We start from the raw sequence: 23,169 nt of genomic DNA, 5'->3' as shown, positions 1-23,169 counted from the left end.
GGGGTGTAATGGACGCGCTAGTCGATAGGTGACCAATCTGCAGGCGACGATACAATCTTTTCGTCAACGAAAGCAACATTGCTCAGCTGATAGCTGATAAGGAAAGGGAAGAAGAGAGAGAGAGAAAAAGACGCCCCATCTCCAACTACGCTACCGGGAGGCACGCCTGCCACGGAAAGTGGAGGGCGGCGGCGCATGGACTAAGTGAAGACACAAAAGTTAAAAGATGACAGTGGAGTCTCGCTATCGCTCAATGGCCGAAGTATTCCCAGAGGAGCTGGACAACTAAGACATGCAATCCAATGGCATCCAGGTCCAATCTCAATCTTCATCTCAAAGCCTTTTCCCCTGCTCCATGCCACATGTGAAGCTACAATAGAAACCACCTCGAGGAATGTGATTCCAGTCCCCCCCCCCCCCCCCCCCCCCCCCCCCCCCCCCCCCGCACTGCGCGGCATCGAGATCCCGGCCGGTCCATTCCTCCTTTGGGTCCTCATCCCGCGCCGTGGACGTCGGCCTTGGGGGCCCTCTGACGCTGCCTCGCTTGGCGTGATGGCCGCCGGGTATCAGTTGGCACGCTTGAACCCTGGGGCCAGGGTGTGACGATCTGTCGCCGGCCGACTGGTTTTGATTGGCATACGTTTTACGAGGGCCAACTTGAAGCTCTTACATAGGCTGCGTGCCTAGACTTGAGGTATCAGGAAACACAACTTCTTATCTGTCCGTCGAATCCGGGACCTGTTTGAGCTTGACGACACCGCACACCTTCCTTCCTGAAGAGCCCATGGTCCTTTCCTTGATTGCCATGTTACGACCGAGGGCATCCGCTCATCTTCGCGTCCTCCCCCAAGCAGCCGCCACTTCACGATGTTTCGCTTTTCCAATTGACACACCATCGTCCCAGCCGATCCGGCTTTAATGTCGCCAAGAGGAATCTTGCCCTTCACTCCAGAGTACCGAGGTCCATCTTACATCCCAACGCTCCCCCAACACAGCTTAGCACGGGAACTAGCAGATGGGGGTTCTCCAACCTTTCCCAACCCACCGTTATCGATTTTCATTATCGCATCCTCCCGTGTCAAATTTCACTTCGCCTCATTACCAATGGCATCCCTTCTATCTCTCCTCCTTCGGCTGGGCGGCTCAACCCCACCCATACACGACAAAGCCAATATTGACGACTCGACCTAGCTGACCGTAGACGAGCCGATTCTCAGCGGCGCCAGAAGCTGCCAAACGCCGCTTACCGGGACTATTATCATCCGCATCCAATTGGCCTTGTTTCATCGGTCGGACGTTGTCGTGGCCGTCGGTGCCTCAATGCCTTGCTTGGTCCCAGACAAAACCGTCTTCCACATGAGATTGCCGAACGGAACGGTTCTTGCAGCGACTTTGGAAGTTGGGCACGCTGTTCCCTGCCCCGCTCCCTCTCCCGTCGGGCCGTTACCTATTGCTATCGAGAAACATCTAAGATCCCCATGCCACGATCCGAACCCGCCCACCCTGTCCTATATAATGCACCCAAAATACTACTGTATTGAAACGGCGTTGGCATGTCATCCGGCCAATGCGCACATAAAACCCTTCAAATAAGTTACCACGGTACTGCAACGTCCCCCCAGCCCGAGGGTGGGTGTTCGTTCTCACATCCCGCCCCCCTGGCCTCCTGATTGGTACCAAACTCACCCGTCCTCTGGATGAACCAAAGGCACCCAACAGCATTCCCGGAAACAACAATGCGGTACCCTCCTTCCACGGCTCCCCTACCAGAAACCTCTCGGGAGCGTCATCCGGGAAGCCAGTTCGAGAGCAACATGAAAAACTCTGTAGATGGTTGAGACCAAACTTACACCGGGTTTCTCTGGTATGATAAGTCATGTAACAATCGCCCCATTCCCTCGGTACGTCTCAGCGTTAAAACACACACGTTGCTCCCCATGCTCCGACAAATATATACATCACCCCTACCCCTTATTTCGTACCGCCTCACACTGCGGTCCGATGTTGGGCATTATCATGATAAATACAGAAGGCCATCTCAATAACCAACGAAGCCGACACGGCTTCAGGGTCTCAAGGCAGGTTATAGGGCAACTTTGATTTTTTTTTTATCAAGACTTTCCCAATGTTATCAAACCAGTACTTTGTCCCATCAATTCCCTAATAGAACTAGAAACCATGACGCCCCAGACTTGAAGCCTTATGCCACACAATCCGAATCTCCCTAGAAGGCATTCCGTAATCCGGTCACCATCCCGCTCATCTTCATCACTCTTTCCTCGGTACGTTGCTGTAAGGCCCGGTTGGTTCCTTGTGGTATTCCCTAAACAAATGCCATTTCGCTTTTTACGTTACGCCTCCCCAAATTTGCGGATTCCTAATTCTCTCTTTCCAATGTCGGGTGTCCCTTGGGCCTTCCATGGTATCTCCAACTCCTTTAGCCTGTTAAAATAATAATAATAGGAAACCCCTATGACAAAAGCGTCTGGTCGAGTGCCGCCAGACCCGGTTACATGATATGACGATGAAACTCCCGCCCTACAAGATGTGAAAATTCGAAGCGAAAGAAGAAATAAAATCTCCGTCATGCAGCCCGCTGATGGAAATGGTGGAAATAAAACAGGTAACAAGTCGTGAGAGTCCCGTGTATACTCTCTCTCCGGCTCGTCCGAATTAAATCGTGTGAAACCCAACCCTCCTTTTTCTCTGATCCCGTCATGTCCCGTGAACGATAGTCTATGTCTTGGTTGTCCCTTCCAGTCGATGATGAACGCCGTAGGATGAAAACTCCGATTGCTAAATGATGAAAGATTCTTTTGTCGTGAAAACTCCGCAGTGCTCGTGAGTCACATTCAGTAGTAGGATACTGAGCCTGTAGTCGTATCTTGGTCACGATCTACGGCTCGGGCCGGCCTCCACTTCGAACTCGTCCTCGTCGTCAATGGGGACTAACAGACCCTCGACTTCTGTTGATTCGACTGCCGTCTCAATGTCCTTCACGGGCTCATCCAGACGACCGCGAGGCTCGGTAAGTTGCATGCTGAGGAAGGCGCCGATGATGGTAATGACACCGCTGGTCCACCATGCGAGGCCGGAGTAGCCAGTTTGGATACCCAGGGAGTAGATGAAGCCAGAAATGGTCGGTCCAAAGGCTCGGCACAAGCTCGCCGTAGAGGCCGCGACACCATTAATCGTTCCAAGGGACATGAGGCTCGGCGCCGAGTTGGTGAGCAGAATCGCGTTGCTGGGGTAAGCCATGGTCGAGAAAGTGCACTTCCAAATGACCATGAAGTAGACACCAACCATTCTAAAGTTCTCCGGCAAGAGGGCCAGGTAAGGGGTCGTCAGGTACAGCATGAAGTACGAAATGGCCAACATTCTGAAGAGGCGGAGGGGTCCAAGGCGTCGAGTAACCCACGGGAAGATAAAAACCGTCGAGATCATGGAGTAAACGCCCTGGACTGCGAGGATGACGCCGATGGGTCCGGTCTCCATGGAAAAGCCGCCGACGAACTTGAAAGGAAGATGAGTGTCCGGGTGCGCATCCGGCTTGGTGCTGAGGAAGACAGGGAACAGTTGGTCGAACGTCATGGTGTGGCTGAGGAAGGTCAGCGGTTTGTGGGCTTCTACGAGGCAGATAAAAACTTACAAAGCCAAAATACCGTAGGAGATGATGTTCAAAATGACAGGCCTGGTGAAGATCTTTTTCGGTTGCTCAGTAACCTCATCACTGTTTGCGGCATCGCTCAAGTCCAGGGTTTCCGTGGGCTCGGGGATAGCAGAAGTAGAGCCAACGAGCTGGGGCGAATTCTCTGACGTGCGGTAACCGGGGAGTTCGTCGTCGTCGAGCAAGGCCTGCTTCTCTGCCTTGCGGGTCGGAATCTGGCAACTCTTGGTGGAAACCCATGACAGAATGCGCTTTCCCAGTTCAACACCTGGGTCCCTTCTCTTCTTCCTCTCAGCGTGGGTCTCCTCCAGGAAAAGAAGACCAATGATTACACCGCAGAAGACAGTGGCGGCACTGAAAAGATTCGGCAAGAGGTAGGGGTATCGGTCCCAGATCGTACCCGCGTCGAACAGCCAAGGATACGTGACGACAGGCCTGGCGAGTGCGCCACCAATGAAAGGGCCGACGATGGAGCTGTTGACAGTCAGGAACGTTGACCAGTGAACTTTGGCGAGTCGTGCAGTTGGGGTACGCTCGCCGCAAACCTAACTTACCCAAGGCACCAAACTAAAGGCATGATGGTGTATGCGCGAGCTAAGGGGGCCCATTAGTCTCTCATCTGTAACCGGGGAAAGGATCCGAACATACGCTGGTGTTCCTTGACTGTGACCAGCTCTGCGACGGTGGTTTGCAGCACACCAATGTTCCTTTTTACTCTAGTCAGCATCGTGTAACTTTTGCTGTAGATTTGACTGGGGCACATACCCGTTCAAAAGGCCGCCGAGGGCCCGCGCAAAAAGAGCAACGGGCAGGTTCGGGGCGAATCCAAATACCAGAGAGCTAATCGCAGTGCCAAAGAGGCCCATCAGGAGGACGGGCTTGCGACCAACTTTGTCGCTGAGTCTTCCCCACATAACGCCCGTCGAAAACTCGGCCAAGGTGAAAGCGGAAGTGACCATGCCGGCATAAACAGAGATTTTGCTCTCATCCTCGGTGATGTGGAAGTCCTCGACCATCCTGTAAATGTACGGGAAGATGGACATGAAGGCGATCGGTTCGCATATTCTGCAGAGCGCTGTTTTGAAGACCCGTCAGCGACCATTGCGCTGTATGACCCGTGTAAGACGGCACGGTGATGTCTAACTTACCGAGAACGAACATCTGTCGCATGGGAAACGGCGGCAGCTTGGATTTCGTGCTGCGCCCTGGGGAGCTGCCTCGGCGGCCCCCCGTCATGTAGCCTGACCTCTTCATCTTGGTGGTTCCTCCAGGTATGCGCAGGCGCGATCCAGTTGTGGGTGTACGAAGCTCGTGGGCGATTCGGTAAGCGGAGGTAAGTTGAATAGATCAAGGGATGCGCGGGCGGCGTTGTGATATATAGAGAGGACTGAGGGTTCCCAAGGAACAGTTCGGTTGGGGCAAGAATCGAGGGAGAAGACGGTATCGTGGTGCAAGTGGTCCAGATCGGTGTGGGCAAGAATTTGTTTTGCTAGTGTCGTCAAAGGGAGGACAAGTCTGGTTGCGATAGACTGATGATGTAACCTGGAGAAGCAAAGGTGAAAAAGCAAAGGTAAAACAAGCAGAGCAAGACCAAAGCTATCCGGGCACCGTGGCGGAGGGGTTACCTTATGGAAGGAAGGTATCAGATGGGAAAGGAACGAGCAAGCTCTGGGGAAGCAAGCAACTTAATATGAAGGGAGCGCGGACGGTGATGATGAGAGGACCAAGAGACGTCAAAGCCCAGGGCCACCCCAGACACAGACCAGACCCAGCTGGGTTGGACAGGCCACCGGGACCGTACCATTCATTGCCTGGCTGGGTCGCGGAAGCAAATTGGATCTAAGATTGGAACGGCGGTGACCATGGCATGTCCAGCGCAAAAAAGCAACCAGACGATCCTCCCACTTGTCCACCGGGGAGGAGGGATTCAGGGAGATGCGGCGGCGAAAGTCCCACGTCGTGGAAAGGGAATCCAACTGCCCGGCATGACGCCCGTGGGGCCTGAAAAGCCCTGTACCTGATCCAGGGGTACCCCCCCCCCCCCAGGCGGCCTTTCGGTGGGCTTTTTTTTCGGTCTCCATATCGAGGTACATGAGCAGTGTACCTACAATACGTAGTACACGCGCGGTCGAGAGTCGGGCTGGGGCGGGGGGCCCCCTTGCCCCTGTCGAGATGGCAGTCCCAAGGCCATGAGCTTTCGCCTTACGACAGTGGATAGGGAGGGTACGTATACGGCTGGGCTAGTACCTGGGAGGAGTGCACTACTCGGGTAAGACTTCCTAAGAGAAGCCGCTGCTAGTGGCAGGAGGGCGCGCACGGTAAGGAGAGATGGACCGAGAAGATTGTGCAACTGAGTTGAGCGAGTGAGTAGAGAGGGTACGTACTCGCTAGACCGACATGAACGGAGTAGGAAAAGTAGGCAAGGGGTGGTAGACTCGGGGAAGGATGGCGCCAGACCGGAAGGCAGGGATCAACAGAGGAAGGAAAGGAAAGGGAAAGAAAAAACAAAAGAAAATAAAAAAAGGTTTCACAAGAGGCAACGAGGCTAACTCAGAAAGGGAGGGGTTTTTTCTGGGGCCGGTTCGGAGCTGGGGTGTGGATAGTTGCAGGGCGCCAGCAGAAAAAACAAACGAAAAAAAGAGAGGAAAAAGAAAGGACGAAAAAGAAAGAACCAATCGACGGAAGAACAGAACAATGGGTGCAGCTTCGTCGATTGCGGCCGCGTAGCAGCTACATGCTGTTCATCTCCCATTCGCGGCCGTTTCCTATTCGCTCCAGCACATTGTCCACTCGACACGATCGTCCTCAGCCCTGGCGCCAGGTGCTTTCTCACGCAGTCTTTGCGACTGATTACCAGACCATCAGTGGGTAGGCTCGCCGTTCCGGATGCCGAGCCCGAGCTTGCGAGGCACACACGGACGGGACTCCTCCTGCAGAGAAGTCAGGTGCCGCAATGCTGTTCCTCGCCTTGCAAGGGATCAACGAAGCGACGAGATGCAGGCTGCCAGTGTTCGCGTCGTGTGAGGCACGACGGCACGCAAGGCAGGTAAGTAATAGTAGCTTGTAGCGTACGTAGCGTATCCGTACGACCCAAGGTTTTACACCCCCAGCACTTGGGTCGCATGGCTCTGCTGCAGCAGGGGTCGACATTGGATTGTTGTATGAAAACGACAAACCACCGGCCGAGGGCTGGTCAAACGCTAGTGGTCTGCGTAACTGTCGAGGGGGGCGCGGCCATGGGGAAAACCCAGGCTGTCCCTGTGGCTCAGTAATAGACCGCTTCCTTAGCAGCGTGGACTAAACCGGTTCCCCGCGCTGCCCGATGTTTTGCGGTGAGCGGCAGCACAAGTAGTTAGCCCTGCCACCTTTCATTGGGGGACGGGGGGCTTCCGTGACAGATCATCCTGAACGTTCTTTCTTCCTGTTTCCGCTGTCCCTATTGTTGGGTCGGGTCGAGTGAGGTGGGACGCGGAGACGCTTCCTGTGGCACGCGGAGCTTATCATGCCCTATAGACCTTGCATCCAAACGCCGAGGAATAGGATCTGAGCAACAAAGCCGGCTGATAGAACCGCCTCGTCTTGTCCTTCCCGTCGCTTTTGTGAGGCGGTGAATTGAAAGACCAGGGCTGCGGAGTGTCGCTCCCGACGGATACTGGCAGCTGTTGCATCACCGTCGACGTGTAAGAGTCAGAAAAACCATGCCGATGCCCTTGCCGTTTCCACTGCCGCTGCCGCTGCCGCTGCCGCTGGCGAATGACCCGAAGCCTGTTTGCCAAAATCTTGGGCATTTATGTGGACTTGCCTACCGCGCACTACCTACGCAGTCAACGTAGACATTGACGGGCCAGTCAATGCTGGATTCGGTGTGCTGCTGGATACGGGAGAGAGGGAAGCAGCTCCCGTAGTCATACGGTACTGCTATTTGCAGCGGCCGTATGCGGTTGTGGGGTTGCACGCCTCAAACGTCGCACACCTCTATCGGCCGAGACGAGTTTCCGGTGGCTACAAGCAACGCAGGCATTGTATGTGTTGTGACGTCTGAACCATGGCGACTCTCGGTGCTGCAGCTTGCTCAAGCGCTCTGCGTGTCCGTACCATGCCGCCAAGCTCCTGTTGGTCATATGTACCCTAGCCATGACAGCTTGCGATTGGAATGACAATGGCAGGCTATTTGCTCGCTCCCCCGAATGACCCTTCCGAACGGTGTAGAGCTCGTAAGGCGGACGGGTACCCAAAGGAAGAGGGCTCAGGCAGGGTGATGCAAGCCCAACCTCAGATTTCCATCCATCCCTTTAGCCATTCCCCCCCATCGAAGAGTCATATCGTGACATGTCGGCATCTTACTTGCGCACACCTGGTCACTTGACGCTGCATCTTACTCCGCATGATGGGGGTTGTTGCGCTGGCAAACAGTCAGCCTGTTTGCTGGCTGTTTGCTCGACGACCATTGCGTTGCCCCGGCCTCTTCTCCCAGCAGGCGTTTTCGCATCGTGGGGCACATACCGGTAGCCCACTCAACCGAGATGTCGGCGCCTGGAGGCTGAACCTTTGCCGCCTTGACAGTGACTGACTGACGTTGTCCTGGCGTAGTGTGGTCGTTGGCGGTTCCACGCAGCATGGGGCCACACGAAATAACCCTGGTGTCACCTTGATTAAGAGCGAATGTGGGTATTGGGGAACGAACCAACAGACTGGGCCAACAGCATGCAGTGGGTAGGCCGCGGTGCTAGGTAGCCCTTCTCCAGAGACAACCGTCGTGTCGGTGAAGTCGCAAACACGAGCCACGACAAATGAAGCGAGCCGGGGTCGTTATGAGTGGAAAAGTCTTTTTGATTTCTTTGACGAGACCACGACCCTGGTCTGCCGACCTTCATTTCTCTGGCCCTTCACACAAAATGTCCGATGATTGTATATGATGTACCTAACAGCGCCGGCCTGCCCCGTGTGGGTGAGGCGCAAGTCTGTCCAGCTGTCGCCTGGGGTACCTGCCATGGTTCGCCTCCCTAATAGTTTTCCCTTCCCATTGCTTTAATAGGGACGTTGAAGCCTGTCGTGTCTGTCTGTCCGGCAATGTACGGAAGCGCTCGGACTCAATTGTCGCAGTTAATCGGTTGAAAGGCTCATGTGGGCGTCGTGGAAGACAGAACGGCAGGTGATATTCAGGAGCTTGCTGTTTGGCAGCTTGCCACTTTCAAAATTGACGATCCATCCGACAAGGTCAAGGGGCTGAACGTCAGCGCAAAGTTTGAGATGCGGAAAACGAAGGCGTCGGCTGGCGTGGATGTGGGCTTGGGCACGAGCTTGGGCACAACGGGTGGTTTCGAGCCAAGTGCCCTGTGTGTTCTGGAGTCCGTCCTCCCCTTCTCTGGCCCTCCTCCCCTTCTCTGGCCCTCCTTTCCCTCCCTTCCACCCCCGCCGGCACCGCTGGTTTCCAACGTTGAGCCCAGAACCGAGGTCTACCCCAGTTTGCAGAGCATGAGGGAGATAGGTTGACGAGGCCTGGTCCCTGTCTAAAACCATGTGGCATGGCTATATCCTTCCCCGTGCTGCTGCGTAGTCTGGCTCCGAGAAATGTACCTTAGTCAGGGTGTCTGATGTCTCTACCCAGGCGTGCTTTGCACCCAAGGTTGTCGGTAACACTTGGCGACCGCAGGCAAGGGAGCCTCATGGGTCGGTGAACCTGCCTGTGGCGCTGACAAGTGCCTATTCCCCGCTGTTGATGAGTGCACTGTCAGTCGACTTTGATAGTCACGAACAAACCTCGGCTGGAAAACCTTCCCCCCCCCCGCCCGAAAACAGAGTTTGCCATTACCGGTCAATGATGAGAACATGGAGGCGTATAGTATTAGATAAGCCATTGTGACTGCATGGATGCGGTTGTCATTTACTGCCCGAGCGTGACCGGATAGCATCCGCGCCTTCGACGTTGGTGAGCCTGGTCACAACCTGGTCTTCCGTGGTCATAGCTTTTGTCTGTGACCGGCAACGTGCAATTTTCGAGTTGCATCGACCGCCGAAGAAGAAAGCTGTGCCCTAAGCAAAGACGACGAGAGCGCGCGCGCGCGCCCCAGCCAAGTCGGCCCGCAAAACGAAATGGCGGTGATCCCCTTCCAGGTTAATCACAATCAGGGAAATTGGCTTTCGTTTCTGTGCTAGATCAGGGGTGCCCGGTCTCGCATCCCTGCGAGGCGTCCAAGCAACCCCATACAACCGTTCCTCTGGGCCCTGATCGGGCGAGTGCCGGAACCGGTGCCGAAACACCAGGTAGACGGTTCGCAGAGGGAACTAGAGCAGAAGTATCGCCTTGTATCCTGCTGCCCATGTACGACTCGTGGGCTACGTCTTTATTGCCGCGACGCTTGTTTGTCCCACCAACGACTATCCTCATACGCATTGCAGAGTGCTCCAAAAGCAAGCAAACCCGCTACCTCAAGTGCCAACAGATAACCAATTAATCTTTGAGAGCGCATTGAAATAATCTCCCGCTGCATCGGGGAGCTAGACTCCACATTTGAGGGTTTTCAACGGCGAAAAGAAAGAATAAAAGCGCAGAACTGCTGCATCTCGTCCTGTACTACGACAACGAGTCGTCGGTTCATGACGCACTTCGAAGCTGTAGTCATATCGGTTTCGGGTCATGGAAGCAGCAAGCGCCTGATCGAACGCAGGGTCCTCCTCATGTATGTAGGTAGGTATGTCATGCAGGCGAATTCTGACTAGACCGAAGAAGTCCAAAATACTGCCAGTTTTCTGTCATAACTCTGTCGTCAATGTGCCGGCCTTGTCGCTCAAACTCTAAGATGAGACTCTGTCGCAAGAGTAGACCATTATGTATGAAGCTGGGACAAACATTGAGCCTTTTGCATACCTTGTAGGCACGTCTGTGAATTTTTCACTTTTGGTATTAGCAGTAACAGAGCTGTTGTGTCGCAGCACCTGTTCAAGATCGCGACGCAGGCTAAGGCTCCCGGTAGGCCCTTGGCAGGCCCCACGGATAATGGCAATCGAGCAGGCGATCCATTGCCTAGGGGTTCGAGTATCCGCTAGCCATCATCTTCGCTATCGTATGATCAGAGGTCTTGATATGTTTGACCGGCTTTCGTGCCTTATCGTGAGGTTACCGCCATCGTATTTGGGTTTGTGCCACAGCATGGATGGCGCGCTTGCAGCAAGCCTGTCCGAGCGGCCAGGGGTACCGATACAAAGGGCTACTCCTCCTCTCCCAAATGCAATGTTCTATAGACCCGGATGACCGGATCTCAGGGGTAGTGGAAAGTCTCCTAGCCCTTCGCCACGCGGCGCTTGACGACCCACCGAAGGGGAACAGCCGAATGGCTGGGGATGTTCTCCCAGTTCCCCTGTTCAGCCTAACCGCTTCCGCGTGTGGTGCGTATCCAGAAAAGGGGAAGTTCACTTCCGATGGGACGGCTGGGTTTGGAATTGCAAACCACATGACCTGTCAACGTCAGGAACGGGGCTCGCTAGTTGAGGCCAGTCTAGGATATGTCCCTGCTTGAAGGTTGATCAATGAACCTTGACTGCCCCGTCGACGGTTTCAGAATCACCTTCGGTCTTGCCGGGGAGGGATCCTGGTGGTTCCCATGCGTGTCCCCATTCTCCGATGCTTCGAATTCTTCTGCGAGTTCTGTCGAGCTTCTCTGCCACTTCCTGAATGAGATGGTGTGGGTTCCCGGATAGCCCCGCACAAACCGTGGTTGCTTCACAGGGGATAAGGGGCCGCTTCGGAGAGACGGTGAAGGAGGCAACGAGTGGTTGGACGTTTGAATTGCCGCCGACAAGCCCGCAAGCCGGCTGGCTGCCGATTACCCAGTAGTTCCGAAAGGCAGCCAGGGAGAATGACGGCACAAGGTGACTGACGTTGGGGTAGGTGGTTTGCCTTGTTCGTGTAGGTTGACATGGCAAGCCCCTGGCGCTGGGCATCAACGTGCAATTCCTTTCAACCTTGGGCGGTGACTCCGCGGGCGCGGTGATATTGTGACGAGGCGACGATGACAATAGTGTACTAACGGTCAGCGGCCCGGTGCTCTGGAAGGTCCCTCATCTCATCATGGTATCATCTCTTGCTGGTACTGAATTCTGGGTTGCTGGGTACGGGAACACTTGGGATCCCAGGCTGAGTGGGGGAAAGGGCAGGGGGTGCTCCCAACGGCTGGGTTGATGCGAAGAGCAATCTCAGGGTCAAACATGCCCGTCATTTGTGACCAAGTTTCCATCACGGGGAGCAACGCCCGCTTGCCGGACGAATCAAAAGATTGCGTTTCCTGATGGTGATCAACCAGCGTACGCAGCAGATGTGAGACGACGGTCAGTGGGCTCGAGAAGGAGGCGAGAAGGGGTAGCGTGCTCAGACTTTGCTGCGCAAAGAATGTCACGGTGTGGTGTCCCGTCGGTCCCGTTCCAAGTGGCTGGAAATTGCGGACTACAATTTGCCCATGTTCGAATCAATGTAACAGTCAGGACCTACGCATGGTGTGCGACAAGACGGGTGCGCGGCGCTGCGCTGGAGCGGGCAGCTACTGCAAGTGTTTGTAGTGCATGCTTCTTGTATCAGTATCCGCTCCATGTAGGGGGTGTTTGTCCTGTGCTCCGCAAGTACTTTCTAGACTGCTCTGGATATCGAGTTCCGATGCTGTCGTTGCTGTCGTTGTCGTCTTCGCATGTGGCCGAATTGGCTTGTCTCAGTTCTGTCACAGTGTTTGCCATTCTGTCATTCCTGATATCTCAGTTGTTGTCGATCTGGAGTGCCTGTCTCAGCTCTGTCGATTGGCGATTGAGTCTGCGCAGCGATAAGAGAGGGGTGCGGCTTGGGTAGGTGGTACACAATTGGTCAAGAGTAGAGTCGAAGTATGCATAGAGTAGCAGTGTACGTCACGGTTCTTTAGCCAGTCGTTTTAATCAGTGGTACGTGGTCGAGACGCAGATGTAATGGCGGTAATGGTAGTGGTGTTGGTAGTGGCTGGCTGGTTGGCTGGTTGAATGCGGTGGGCGAGAGGATTGACGATGAACGGGAAAAAGAAAGCGTTGATCCAAGGGTAAGAGATTTGGTTGTGGATGCGATGAGTGGGAAATGATGAGTGGCTGACGGTTGACGGGAATAGTTTCGTTTCTTTTTGGTCCAGTCTGGCCGCTCCCTATTTCCTCCTTGTCTTCCTCTTCCTCCGCGTTGAGTGCTTCCTTCTGCAGTCCTTCCACACAACCAACCCACTCGAGCCATTCGTTCTTCGTTGGCTAGCAAGATGGGTCTGCGTTGAGGATTTGTTCCCATCCGGGCTGTAGTTGTCGATCCGGTATGCATCTTCATGGATTGCGCATACTAGATGCAGTCGGTGAGAAAACGACGTGCGGCAGGGGATGACGGGCTCAAAACACCACACGGAATTACGCACGTAAAGTCTTTGGTCGGTCTGCCTGTACCTTCCACATGGACGTTTCTTATTGTTGGTAGCAACCTTGGATCAAGTGGACATGCTGGCGATGAACTTACAGATAGGTACGTGGGTGCAGATATGCCTCATGCCGCCATCTCTTACCCCCGTATGCCCGCCCATCCTCCACAAGACAGAAGGAAGGCGCTAACTAATACCCTGCGGAACTGCCACGAGCAAAGGGAGAAAGGGGCCACATAGGTGGAATGCAGAGATCGTGAATCGTGGGCCATGTGGCCTACGGAGGAAAAAGAAAGGAACAGACCGACGCTGCGAGGAAGGCTGGGAAGTCGCGACCAAGTCCAACATGCCTTAGACATGGGGTAAACGAGCCAGGGAAGGTAAGGTACGTACTGTATTATTATCATTTTTATTGGGTATCCATATCCATAAGGTACGAGACTAGGTGCCTGCCTATTCATTCCAGTGTTCCTTCCTTCTCGAGGCTGGCTTGAGCTCAGGAAAGGTGCTTGACCGCATGTTCTAATTCCTCCTTCCTTTTGTCCGCTCGGGGGGATCTTACCTCCAAGCCGATGACGGACTGCACATTCAACATCGCCGACAACAACGCACCACAAGCCATCATTCATGTCATCGGATGGTTGCCTTGGCACTCTGCCAAGCGCCCAGCCAAGGGCATTGTAGGCAGCGCATCTGCAAACACATTCAGCTGCGCTTGCTGCCGGAATTCATCCTTTGTTCACTTGTATCCGCTTCGCCAAGTCCACTTCCGCTCGTCTACAACGTGCCGCCTTGCTCTGATGCCTCGAGAGAATCGGGAACCTTAAGGGAAGAGCAAGCAGCGGGTTCGGTCCAAGTTCGATGTGACTGACCCCAGCCATCCCGTCCCTCCCATGTCGTTTGCTCGGGGCAACAACCTCCCATTCTCCCTGGCCAGTTGCTCGGCAAATGCCAATGAGCTGAGACTTGCTCCTATGTGGTCATTTCAAGATCTGCACCTGTCACGAACCAACTACTCGCGCTGTATCATATGATCAGTCTTTCCTTTTTGTGGCTGCAGCACCTGCCTGTCGCCGCATACCGCCCTCCGACCATCGCCCAAATATCTGTCCACTATTCTCCTCCATTACATGAAGGGAAACAAACGGCGACTATCAACGCGGTGTGCTGGTGCTTGACCCTGCTCACGAAGAGTGATCAATCAATCATCCTCCTGTTCGCATCTCCTCGTCATGGCTTGGCTCCTGGCTAATCAATCTAGAGGTCAACATATGTCCGGATCCACCAAGCCATTCGATGCGGGCAAACGGTCGATGATCAACCGTACACGCCAAGTTGCATTCGATCCCACACTTCATGGCCAGACTAACCGGTACATCCCTTAACTCGGTCACGCTCTCATGCACCTTATCCGCGAGGCGAGGATGCAACATCCCTGCGCTTGTTCTCGGCATCCGCCTGCATCCGCCTGCATCCATAGCAAGTCTGAATGTTGGGCCATCTCTAATATAGCATTCTGGCCCTCATTCACGACCCGTTTGCTGGCAACTGGTCACGCTACCTCCGGATTACACCGCCGAGACCCTGTCGTCCAGCGGTATGCATCATGCCCATCAGCGCCGAGTCGCCCGTGTGAGGGAGACACTAGGGGAACGGCTCGCAGTCAGATGAAGGTGGCATGCAGGATCCCTTACGCTTCAGGCCATTGTTTGCTGCCTCAACCCCCTGACTGCTATTACCCACCAGGCGCTTTCCTCGATCAACGACTTCACAACAGATTGGGACCCTTGTGCATGGGACGACGTCGTCCCATTCATTGACCGAATTCCTCAACTGGTCACTATGTTGCTTTTCAGATATGCATGCGCGTGCAATCTTTTCTTGACTTCCTGTGCGTCAGCCCGACTCTTGGCTTATCAATCTCTCTGCTTTGGTCCTACCAGACCTTTGGACATATGATCATGACTTGGAGGGGACATGCACAACGTTGCGCGCCAGGCGTCACTTCTATACTCCCCCAGCTTCGTTCAAAGCATCTCTCTCTTTCTCGCAAAACCGACCCTAGTCGTGGCTCAACCTTGCGAAGCTCTACCAGCCAGCCTCTTGCTCCGCTGTTAACTAGCGTTAGGATGCCAGATTGATTGACCCCCGGCTCGGGCCCGCAAACCCACGGAAGCTGGGCCGCCATGTGTCCACATGATGAGGCGTTTAGAGATCGCCATACCGGTGTCTCGCGCTTCTGATGAACTGCTGGAAGCTACACGGGTAACTGCACAGTTTTCAGCCCGTGAAAAGCAATACCAGTCAACGGGGGAAAGAGTTAGCCTTGCATCGTGCTCTAGCAAGTTAACGCCTGTGTTTTCGTCTTCAGACCAGCAAACGGACTGGGGCTAACATAGCCCATCACAACAAATTCTCCGCTTCTTGGTGGCCCTAACCCTGGAGCCCTCCCACTAATACAGGGCACTGAAAGAGAAAGCTACTATCCATATTCCCTAGAAACGCCTACCAACCCAACCATCAGAGCGTAATCTGCGCAAACTCATTCGAGGATCCCCGGTGGCACAATTGGCTAGCGCGTCAGACTGTTAATCTGGAGGTTCGTGGTTCGAGCCCACGCCGGGGAGACAATGTGGTTAAAATCCGCAGTGCAGACTCAAGCTCAAACCTTTTGACATTTGTTCTTCTCCATTGGCCTCCCGATAGTGCTTTTTTTTCAACTCTCCTTACGACGAGGAACAGAGAGAGATATCGTGGTTTTTCTACTTGGTTCTGACACTCGACCTCATTGATCCCTCTTAAGGTTCACAACGAATGGCATAGCCGTGTGGTCCACATGCAAGGCAACAACAGGTGCACAACGTTGCTACGTCTCGTTTCACTTCCTACCGGCATGGTTGTACTGGACGAAACATGGAAAGTCAAGCTACGGCATAGCCGCCAGTGTCATTGGATCTCATCGATTTGGATCATCTCATTGCGGCTGTTGATAGGTTTTTGTCTTTCCCCACTAGGAATCCTTAACCACAGACACGTAGAGAACAACAATCTGTCATTACCTTCGGTCAAGTCAACTCACCGTGCTCGGTAAACCGCTGCGCGGCCAGCTGATATAGACATGGTCATGGAGAAAAATGGGCGACTCTCCACCACAATATTGCTAGGCTGGAAGCCTCAAAAGCTTGACGCCGGCCGGCGTTGGGATCCCCTAGGCCCTTGTATGTTTCCCCCGTAATCGATATATGACAGATCACACACCAACCCGCACAGCCCTGTAGATCTTTCACCGCTTGCAAGAACATCTCCTTTCTTTCTTGAGATGAAAAAGCTGCAAGGATGGCCTGCATTATGGGCAGCAAGAGGGGCATGGGAGTCAATATCCTGGCTTGCCCTCCCGGTGCGGTGTTCCCGGCTTCGAAGCACCCCGGCAGAGCTTCAATGTTTATCACATGTGCCGCTTGAGTCCCCGAGCGTTCTTAAAGCATGCATTCTTCAAGGCGGCTACCACCCTCCAGGGGCGTTCTCACGTCACACCCAGCTTCAGGCATACCGGTTGCGGTGCAACAATCCTGGCAAACGGCCTGAACGGGGACGGCTGGCCCTGTTCTGCTCGCCTCGTCTTCCCTCTCCATGCGTCTGTTGTCATTTTGCTCCTCCTGGGTTGTCCAAGTTCACCGGCTAGCTTCCGTCGCCAAGCCATCCGATGGTCGACTGGGGTTCCGGGGCGCCCGGAATTCCTTACATTAAAGAACACCAAGTCAAAGCATGCTGATATCACGGTCGCTTGATACGTGGCTGTCAAGGATCCATGGTAGGCCTCATGGCCAGTGGTGAGTGGCCTTACACCGCTGATTCGTGAATGTGCAGAATACGCTCCGTTCTAGTGGCCATGAGTGTCAAGACCGACAACAGCGCTGCGATCTCGGCTGTGGAGCAACACATTCGTTGACTCACCAGGATCCGACCGAGAGGAGAAGTTGGTCAGCCTGGATGGAGTCGGAAACCTTGGCGGGCCGAACAAGAGAGCCTCCTGGCCGCCCGCAGCTGGACTTGGATTGAACCGATTGGAGGCTCTGCGCGGACCGGAAGTCACTACGTTTGTTCTAGAACAAGCGCCATGTGAAGCCTTCCAGGACGATGAGGGCCCTGCCGCTCTGGCTAGGTGTAGTCCCGTATCATCCGTCAACCGCACCGCAACGCCTGGGACACGTCAGAGCAGGGCTGACGTGTACGCTGGGTTATTGCTGTTGAGAAAGCTCCTGTCTTTAGCAAAAAAACAGGCCATGTGATGTCGTCTTGGACATTGGTTTTTGGGGCGGACCTGGTTGATGGATGGAAATATGCCTCATCGGTGTCCACGGTGTACTTCGGCTTGTCAGTTCAGCCTCTTAGCCAAGGTACGGATCCCACAAGCCGGTCGTGTATTGACGTAACGTCTACAAAATTCGATAGCTGCTGTTGCGGGCGGGAGTTTGTTGTCGCAGTCAATGGGAGTTGGGCAACAAGGGAGGGCTGGCCGAGGCCAGAGGCGAACGCAGACTTCCGGTTGGCTACCGTTCAGTCTTATTTTGCCAACTAAACCATTGGTGCTGTGGCTTTCTGTGTCACGGAACAAGAGAATACCAACCTCTGACGCTGCTGACGGCGCCCTGGGATTAGCGAGGGGTGACAATGCATTAGCACAAAGGGACTAACCACGTAGCCGCGGTCCTCAGAGCCTGGATTCGATCGATATCTAGGGTTGACGCCTAGTGGGCTGGGACATCAGGTCGTTTCTGTCATGTCATGGATGGGGAGGGAGGCTGTCAGACCTGGCAACGCATCAGTGCCTGCGAGCCGTGAGCCTCCGGAAGCTAGCTGCATCTGACACAACTTGAACGGACCTACGATGGCAGGCCTCGGTTCTAAATGAGGCAGGGTACTGCAGCTCGCGTTGACCGAAAGCCAACATGAGTGGCTGACATTCACTCGGTGAAGCACCAGCATGGCTCTTGGCCTGGTACATCCGCATCAGGTTCAGGATACATCTTGTGTAACAATGACTGGATTCTGAAGGCAGTGCACGCGGTGAGAGAGGCCTTGCATCGATGTAAGCCACAAGCGCAGGCCCGAGCTCCTGATTGAAGGAGAGGTCAGCAGGATGCTCGCTAGGTGCGGTGAATGAAGGGATGGATTGGGGTCGGGCAAGATAGTAAGACAGCCGACCGCTAGTCCCGGGCAACATCGGGGGCTGCTGCGGGACACGATGTTTGGCGTTCGTTCAGCCTAGAGGAGGCGTGAGACGATCAACGGCTAATGACTTACATTCATGACGATCTTGTCTCCCCCCACTAGCCGAGTGTAGGCAAGTTGTCGGATGCTGTGTGCAGAGAGAGCGCCCATCCTGGTGTTTGAGGTAGGACGAGAACGACGTTCCCAAAGCTCCATCATCTGACGAGGAGCAAGCGGCTGGGAGCTCCCGTCTAGCTGTGAGTGACACGGGCTGGCCTGCAGTGTGTGGGCCTTGGTCCCGTCCAATGTCCCCACAATTGCCCGTACCGTGTATCGCACAACGGCCGATACTGTATCTCGGGTTGCGACTTCATCACCGAGGGGGGCAAAAATGCTTTTTGGCTGAGGTGTCTGAATGCCAGCGCGGCAGGGTTGACCTCAGTTGATGCTGTGTTGTGTGCGACATGCGGAGGCAAGGGAGAAGGAATACGCGCGAGGCAAGACAATGCAGCTTCTGTCTGGGTATGGGAATCATGCTGTGGCTGACTCTCGGGCATGAGAAAGGACGGTCGTCTATGTTGGCAGCCGTCCCTGATTTGTCGAAGCCGGCTTCCATGCTGTTCCCTTTTCTACTGCGACCTTTAGGTACTTGCGCCTTAGACAGAGAAAAGTGACCCAACCAACCCCCCGTACACCGTCAACTTGCTAGGCCTTATCACTGTTTTTCTTTTTCTCCCATTCCTCCTGCACCCTCACCGCATCATTCACCCCCTGCCTAGCCACCTCGCCACACACCGGCCCTACACAAAGGGTATCCGACGCTACGCTCCGCTCCGCTCATTCTCCGTCCAGCCCAATTGTGGAGGAGACAACAACGGCTTCCAACCTGTTTTCTCCCCTCCCTATCTTCCTCAGGTTTCACTGCCTACCCACGCACGACCTGCCTGACGCAACCCACTGGGCGCAAGCCACGAACCACGCACGCGGGCACACGCACGCAAGCAAGCAAGCAAACAACCTACATACAGCACGGGCATAGCAGCAGCCGCACACCTCCACCTCTACCAGCGTGTGGCAGCGCATCGCATCGCATCGCATCGCATACTATCGATCAACGCCGACCGACCCAACCACAAGGCGGTACAAAATGGCTGGCAAGAAGGGAGCAGACAACAGCAAGAAGGCCGCTGGCAACGCCCGCAAGACCGAAGCAGCCGCCCAAAAGGCCGCCGCCGAGGACGCGAAGAAGGCCGCCGCCGAGGAGGCTGAATGGTCAAAGGGTGCCAAGGGCAACGCGAAGAAGTGAGTGAGAGGAAGAGTCAGCGAGGGATGGTGGCACCACCAACGTTCCTACAATGCATCACACGCAGACACACATACACTGCCTCGACGCCACCCCGATCCATCATTCCTCACAAATCATGCGAGATCACAGCTCCCCTACGCAGAGAACCGGACCAGAGCCATGGCTAACCACACTTTTGATCGTCCAGGGAGGCGGAAGCCGCCAAAAAGGCCGAGGCAGCTCGGAAGAAGGCCGAGAAGGAGGCTCTCCTGAAGGAGGAGGAGGCCAACACACCGGGTCGAGCTGGCCCGAAGAACAGCAAGACGGCTGTCAAGAAGACGCGCGGGCTCGACCTGTCGCAGCTCGACGATGACCGCAGCGGCGGCTCGCTCGCAGCGCTCAACGCCACGGGTATCGACAACGCGCTTGACGCCCTCTCGCTGACGGGATCCGACAACAACGCCAAGGTCGACAGGCACCCCGAGCGACGGTTCAAGGCGGCGTATGCGGCCTTTGAGGAGCGCCGCCTCAAAGAGATGGACGACGACGGCACGGGCCAGGGCCTGCGTCTGCAGCAGAGGAAGGACAAGATCAGGAAGGAGTTTGAGAAGAGCCCGGAGAACCCCTTCAACCAGGTGAACGCGAAGTTCGACACCACAAAGGAGGAGCTGGCCGAGATCAAGCAGAAGGAGAAGAGCAAGATCGAGGCCAGACTCGGGAAATAGGGCTGAGCGGGACGCCCGTCGGCACCGTCTCCCTGCTGTTCCACGATGCTCGGTGACACGCCTGGAATGGTTGCATGTAGACGTCGCACAGATATGCTAGGGCTTGATAGCAGCAAGCATCAGTCACTTGCATGAGGCATACCACCTCTCGGATGTGAATAGATCATGAGACTGTATTCCGCCCCTCCTCTTCTTGATGGGTGGTTTATCGTCGGTGTCTCACGTCACAAATGACTCTGGTGTGCACAGCATGAAAATCGCGCTCTTAACCAGCCGGACCTCCGTGAACCTTGCATTCTGTCGCTCCAGCATCCTTTCCATCCCTCTTTGTCTCCTTGTTTTCTCCCGCCCGAACCGCCAGGAGCGATGGTAAAATGTCCGATATGACCGAGATGACAACAATTTTTGGCGGGGTAGGTAGCGTGACGTACCTACCTACCTACAAAGAAGGTGGGGGTTGACTTGTCTCCGTCATCGATAAGATAAGTTGACTTCTTATCGAGATAACGAATTGATACGGCAGAATCCTTCACCGCCTGTCCTGACCGCCTTGCCTCACGCATGAACGATTCCCTACGCAACCGTCTCAAGTCATTTTATCTCATCGGGGTGCCTTCTATCTCATCAAGTATCTCCTTTCGGATGCGTTATCAAAGGCCAACATGACGAGTCTACGAATGGGCAGCATGCCCTCGTTGAGGCGGCAGCACCTCCTCGCTGAATTGTAAGATCTCTCAACGCACTCTCACCCTGAAGCTGGAGTAAACATGTAATTGCTGACCCCTGGATACTAGCGCCGGCCTAAAGCAGGCTTGTCCGGAGGGTGTATTCGTGAGCCTAACGCCGGGGGACCCGATGTTGTGGTCGGGTGTCATGTTTTTGAGGCACGGTATGGAATTCTGGGATTCTGCCACAGCGAGAGACAGGTGATAGAATTGGACACAGCGTGACTGAGACGCTTACAGGACCCTACGCCACGGCCATCCTCAGATTCCAAATATCGTTCCCGGACACCTACCCCCGCCTACCGCCCCTCGTTACCTTCTCGACAGACATGTTCCACCCTCTCATAACACCATTGACGACGTACATGTACACCACCGACATCCAGGACAACGGTACTGTCAGCGCTACCGACGCCGAACGCCTGCCGCCTGGGGATTCAGTCTGCGACACGGGTTCCCGGCCTGGTTTGGGAGGGGCAGTCGGAGTAACGCCGGAAGCAGACAGGTCAGCGGCCAGCAACAACCGCCTTCGACGCCCGCCAGAGGCGGCTTTTCCAGCACCGCAACGACACCGAGCTCAAAGGCTACGCCCTTGGGTGGTCAGCCGGGGTATCTCGACACGTCGAGGCGGGAGGTCTCGACGTACGAGGTCTTGCGGTATATCCGGAGCACGTTCGACGATGAGAGCGTGCTTGACTCAGTGCCGCTCGAGGCGGCGGGTAACCCAGGTGCGTGGCATGCGTGGAGGACACGACAGCGTCAGGCGGGCAAGGTGTTCCCTGGGGACCCTGTTTCTCAAGCGAAGCAGGAGAAGGAGACGGAGCCCGGTGATGCTGCAGAGGAAAAGAAGGATGGGGAGGAGAAGGAAGAGGAGAAGCCTCCTGCACCTCCTGCGCCTGAGACGAAACCGGCAAGTAGCGGGTTCGCCATTGCGAGGAAGCCCATTAGCGGCGCGGGTGCTGCTGCGGTCCCCAGAAAGCCTGGAGAGTGGAACTGGGAAGGCGTGTGGGAGGATCGAGTGCAGAAGAACATTGCAGCCTCTTTGTCGGAGGCGGTCCTGTACGGCGCGACGTTGGGTGGTGGCGACGACCTGGTGAGTGACCTTTGGAGTTGTCTTTCTCAGGAAAAGTGAAGTAATGCTGACTGCGCTGCAAGATAAACTTCCTTCCGATGGACGAAAGTGACGTGGATTCTGTCAGGGGTAACCTGCTGCGCACGTTGGGAAGCAGCGGCGCGGCGACCCCTGAAGAACTCAGCAGCAGCATGCAGAGCGTGCCTGCGGCAGAATGATGACCCTACCCTTCTTGATAGCGACTTACTTTTACAACCTTATGACTTGGCCTTCCCTCCATATTCTACCTCTCCTTCCGCCGTTGCTGGCTTTCGGACTCATGCCCTGGGTGGCCTTCTTCTACCGTTCTGTTACATAGCTAAACCTTCATGCAATGGGCCATCCATAGTAATCATTTTCCATAAGAGAGCCCGCCCCAAAGATAAACAAAAACACCGTTCGTGTTATCATTTTTTCGCATTATGGGCCTCTCGCCGCCCGTGTTTGTAGTCCTCATTGTCCTCGCAACGATCGTGCCTCCCCTGACCGCCGGAGCTCTTCTGTCTCGCTTCGTCTGCCGTAACTTCAGAGACGCAGCCGGTGCCGTCGAGCCCAAGCCCCGTCGACGCTGGTTTGGCCTCCGACGCACCAGGTCTATCGACAGCACCTCAGCCGACAGCCTCGCAACCCGCGCCCAGAGCTACACGGATTCATGGCACGACCTCGAGAGCCTGCACACGTACAGGGATACACCGACGCCCTCGCTCCAGTATTGTGCTCAGGATCAGGCCCCGCCGGTGGTAGCACCAGTACCTGCGGCTATTCGAATTCAGCCGCCACCGGAGACATGGCATCCCTCGAGGGCGAGCCGGCTGACGTGGAGCTTCTCGCCGACGAGGCGGCACCCGAGCGAGCTTCAGAAGTCCCACAGCCGCTCAGGGTTCTCAAAAGACTCGGGTATGGTCCTAGAGGGTTCAGGGGAGGACGAGGAGCAGAGAGCCCGCGACGAACGAGCGCCGAGACCGGCGAGAGCCTAAGCAGTGCGCAGGAGCCACCTGATGAGCCTCTCGTGGTGCTAAAGAGGAGGAGGAATCAGGG

The 23,169-nt window shown here is 55.2% G+C and overlaps 3 protein-coding genes and 1 non-coding gene across 4 annotated transcripts; 3 read left to right on the top strand and 1 right to left on the bottom strand.

Moving 5' to 3' along the window:
* Positions 1 to 2,889: 2,889 nt before the first annotated feature.
* ColSpa_08843 (uncharacterized protein) lies at positions 2,890 to 4,921 on the bottom strand (the record flags this gene model as incomplete). The annotated part of the gene is made up of 4 exons (XM_049275055.1): positions 2,890 to 3,598; positions 3,650 to 4,141; positions 4,433 to 4,742; positions 4,816 to 4,921. 4 exons carry the CDS (start codon positions 4,919 to 4,921, stop codon positions 2,890 to 2,892), a joined length of 1,617 nt encoding a protein of 538 aa, XP_049131012.1.
* Positions 4,922 to 15,627: 10,706 nt separating this feature from the next.
* On the top strand, positions 15,628 to 15,701 carry ColSpa_tRNA_233. The gene has a single exon. It is a non-coding gene; the product is annotated as a tRNA-Asn (tRNA).
* Positions 15,702 to 19,432: 3,731 nt separating this feature from the next.
* ColSpa_08842 (coiled-coil domain-containing protein 124) lies at positions 19,433 to 20,295 on the top strand (the record flags this gene model as incomplete). The annotated part of the gene is made up of 2 exons (XM_049275054.1): positions 19,433 to 19,587; positions 19,779 to 20,295. 2 exons carry the CDS (start codon positions 19,433 to 19,435, stop codon positions 20,293 to 20,295), a joined length of 672 nt encoding a protein of 223 aa, XP_049131011.1.
* Positions 20,296 to 22,553: 2,258 nt separating this feature from the next.
* Positions 22,554 to 23,108, top strand: ColSpa_08841 (uncharacterized protein; the record flags this gene model as incomplete). Its single annotated transcript, XM_049275053.1, has 1 exon — positions 22,554 to 23,108. One exon carries the CDS (start codon positions 22,554 to 22,556, stop codon positions 23,106 to 23,108), a length of 555 nt encoding a protein of 184 aa, XP_049131010.1.
* Between the last annotated feature and the right edge of the window lie 61 nt (positions 23,109 to 23,169).

Source organism: Colletotrichum spaethianum (genome assembly GCF_022836535.1).
Source record: "Colletotrichum spaethianum MAFF 239500 DNA, contig24, whole genome shotgun sequence".
Taxonomy (NCBI): domain Eukaryota; kingdom Fungi; phylum Ascomycota; class Sordariomycetes; order Glomerellales; family Glomerellaceae; genus Colletotrichum; species Colletotrichum spaethianum.
The sequence above is the reverse complement of the archived record's forward strand: the minus strand, read 5'-3'. Positions and strand labels throughout refer to the sequence as shown.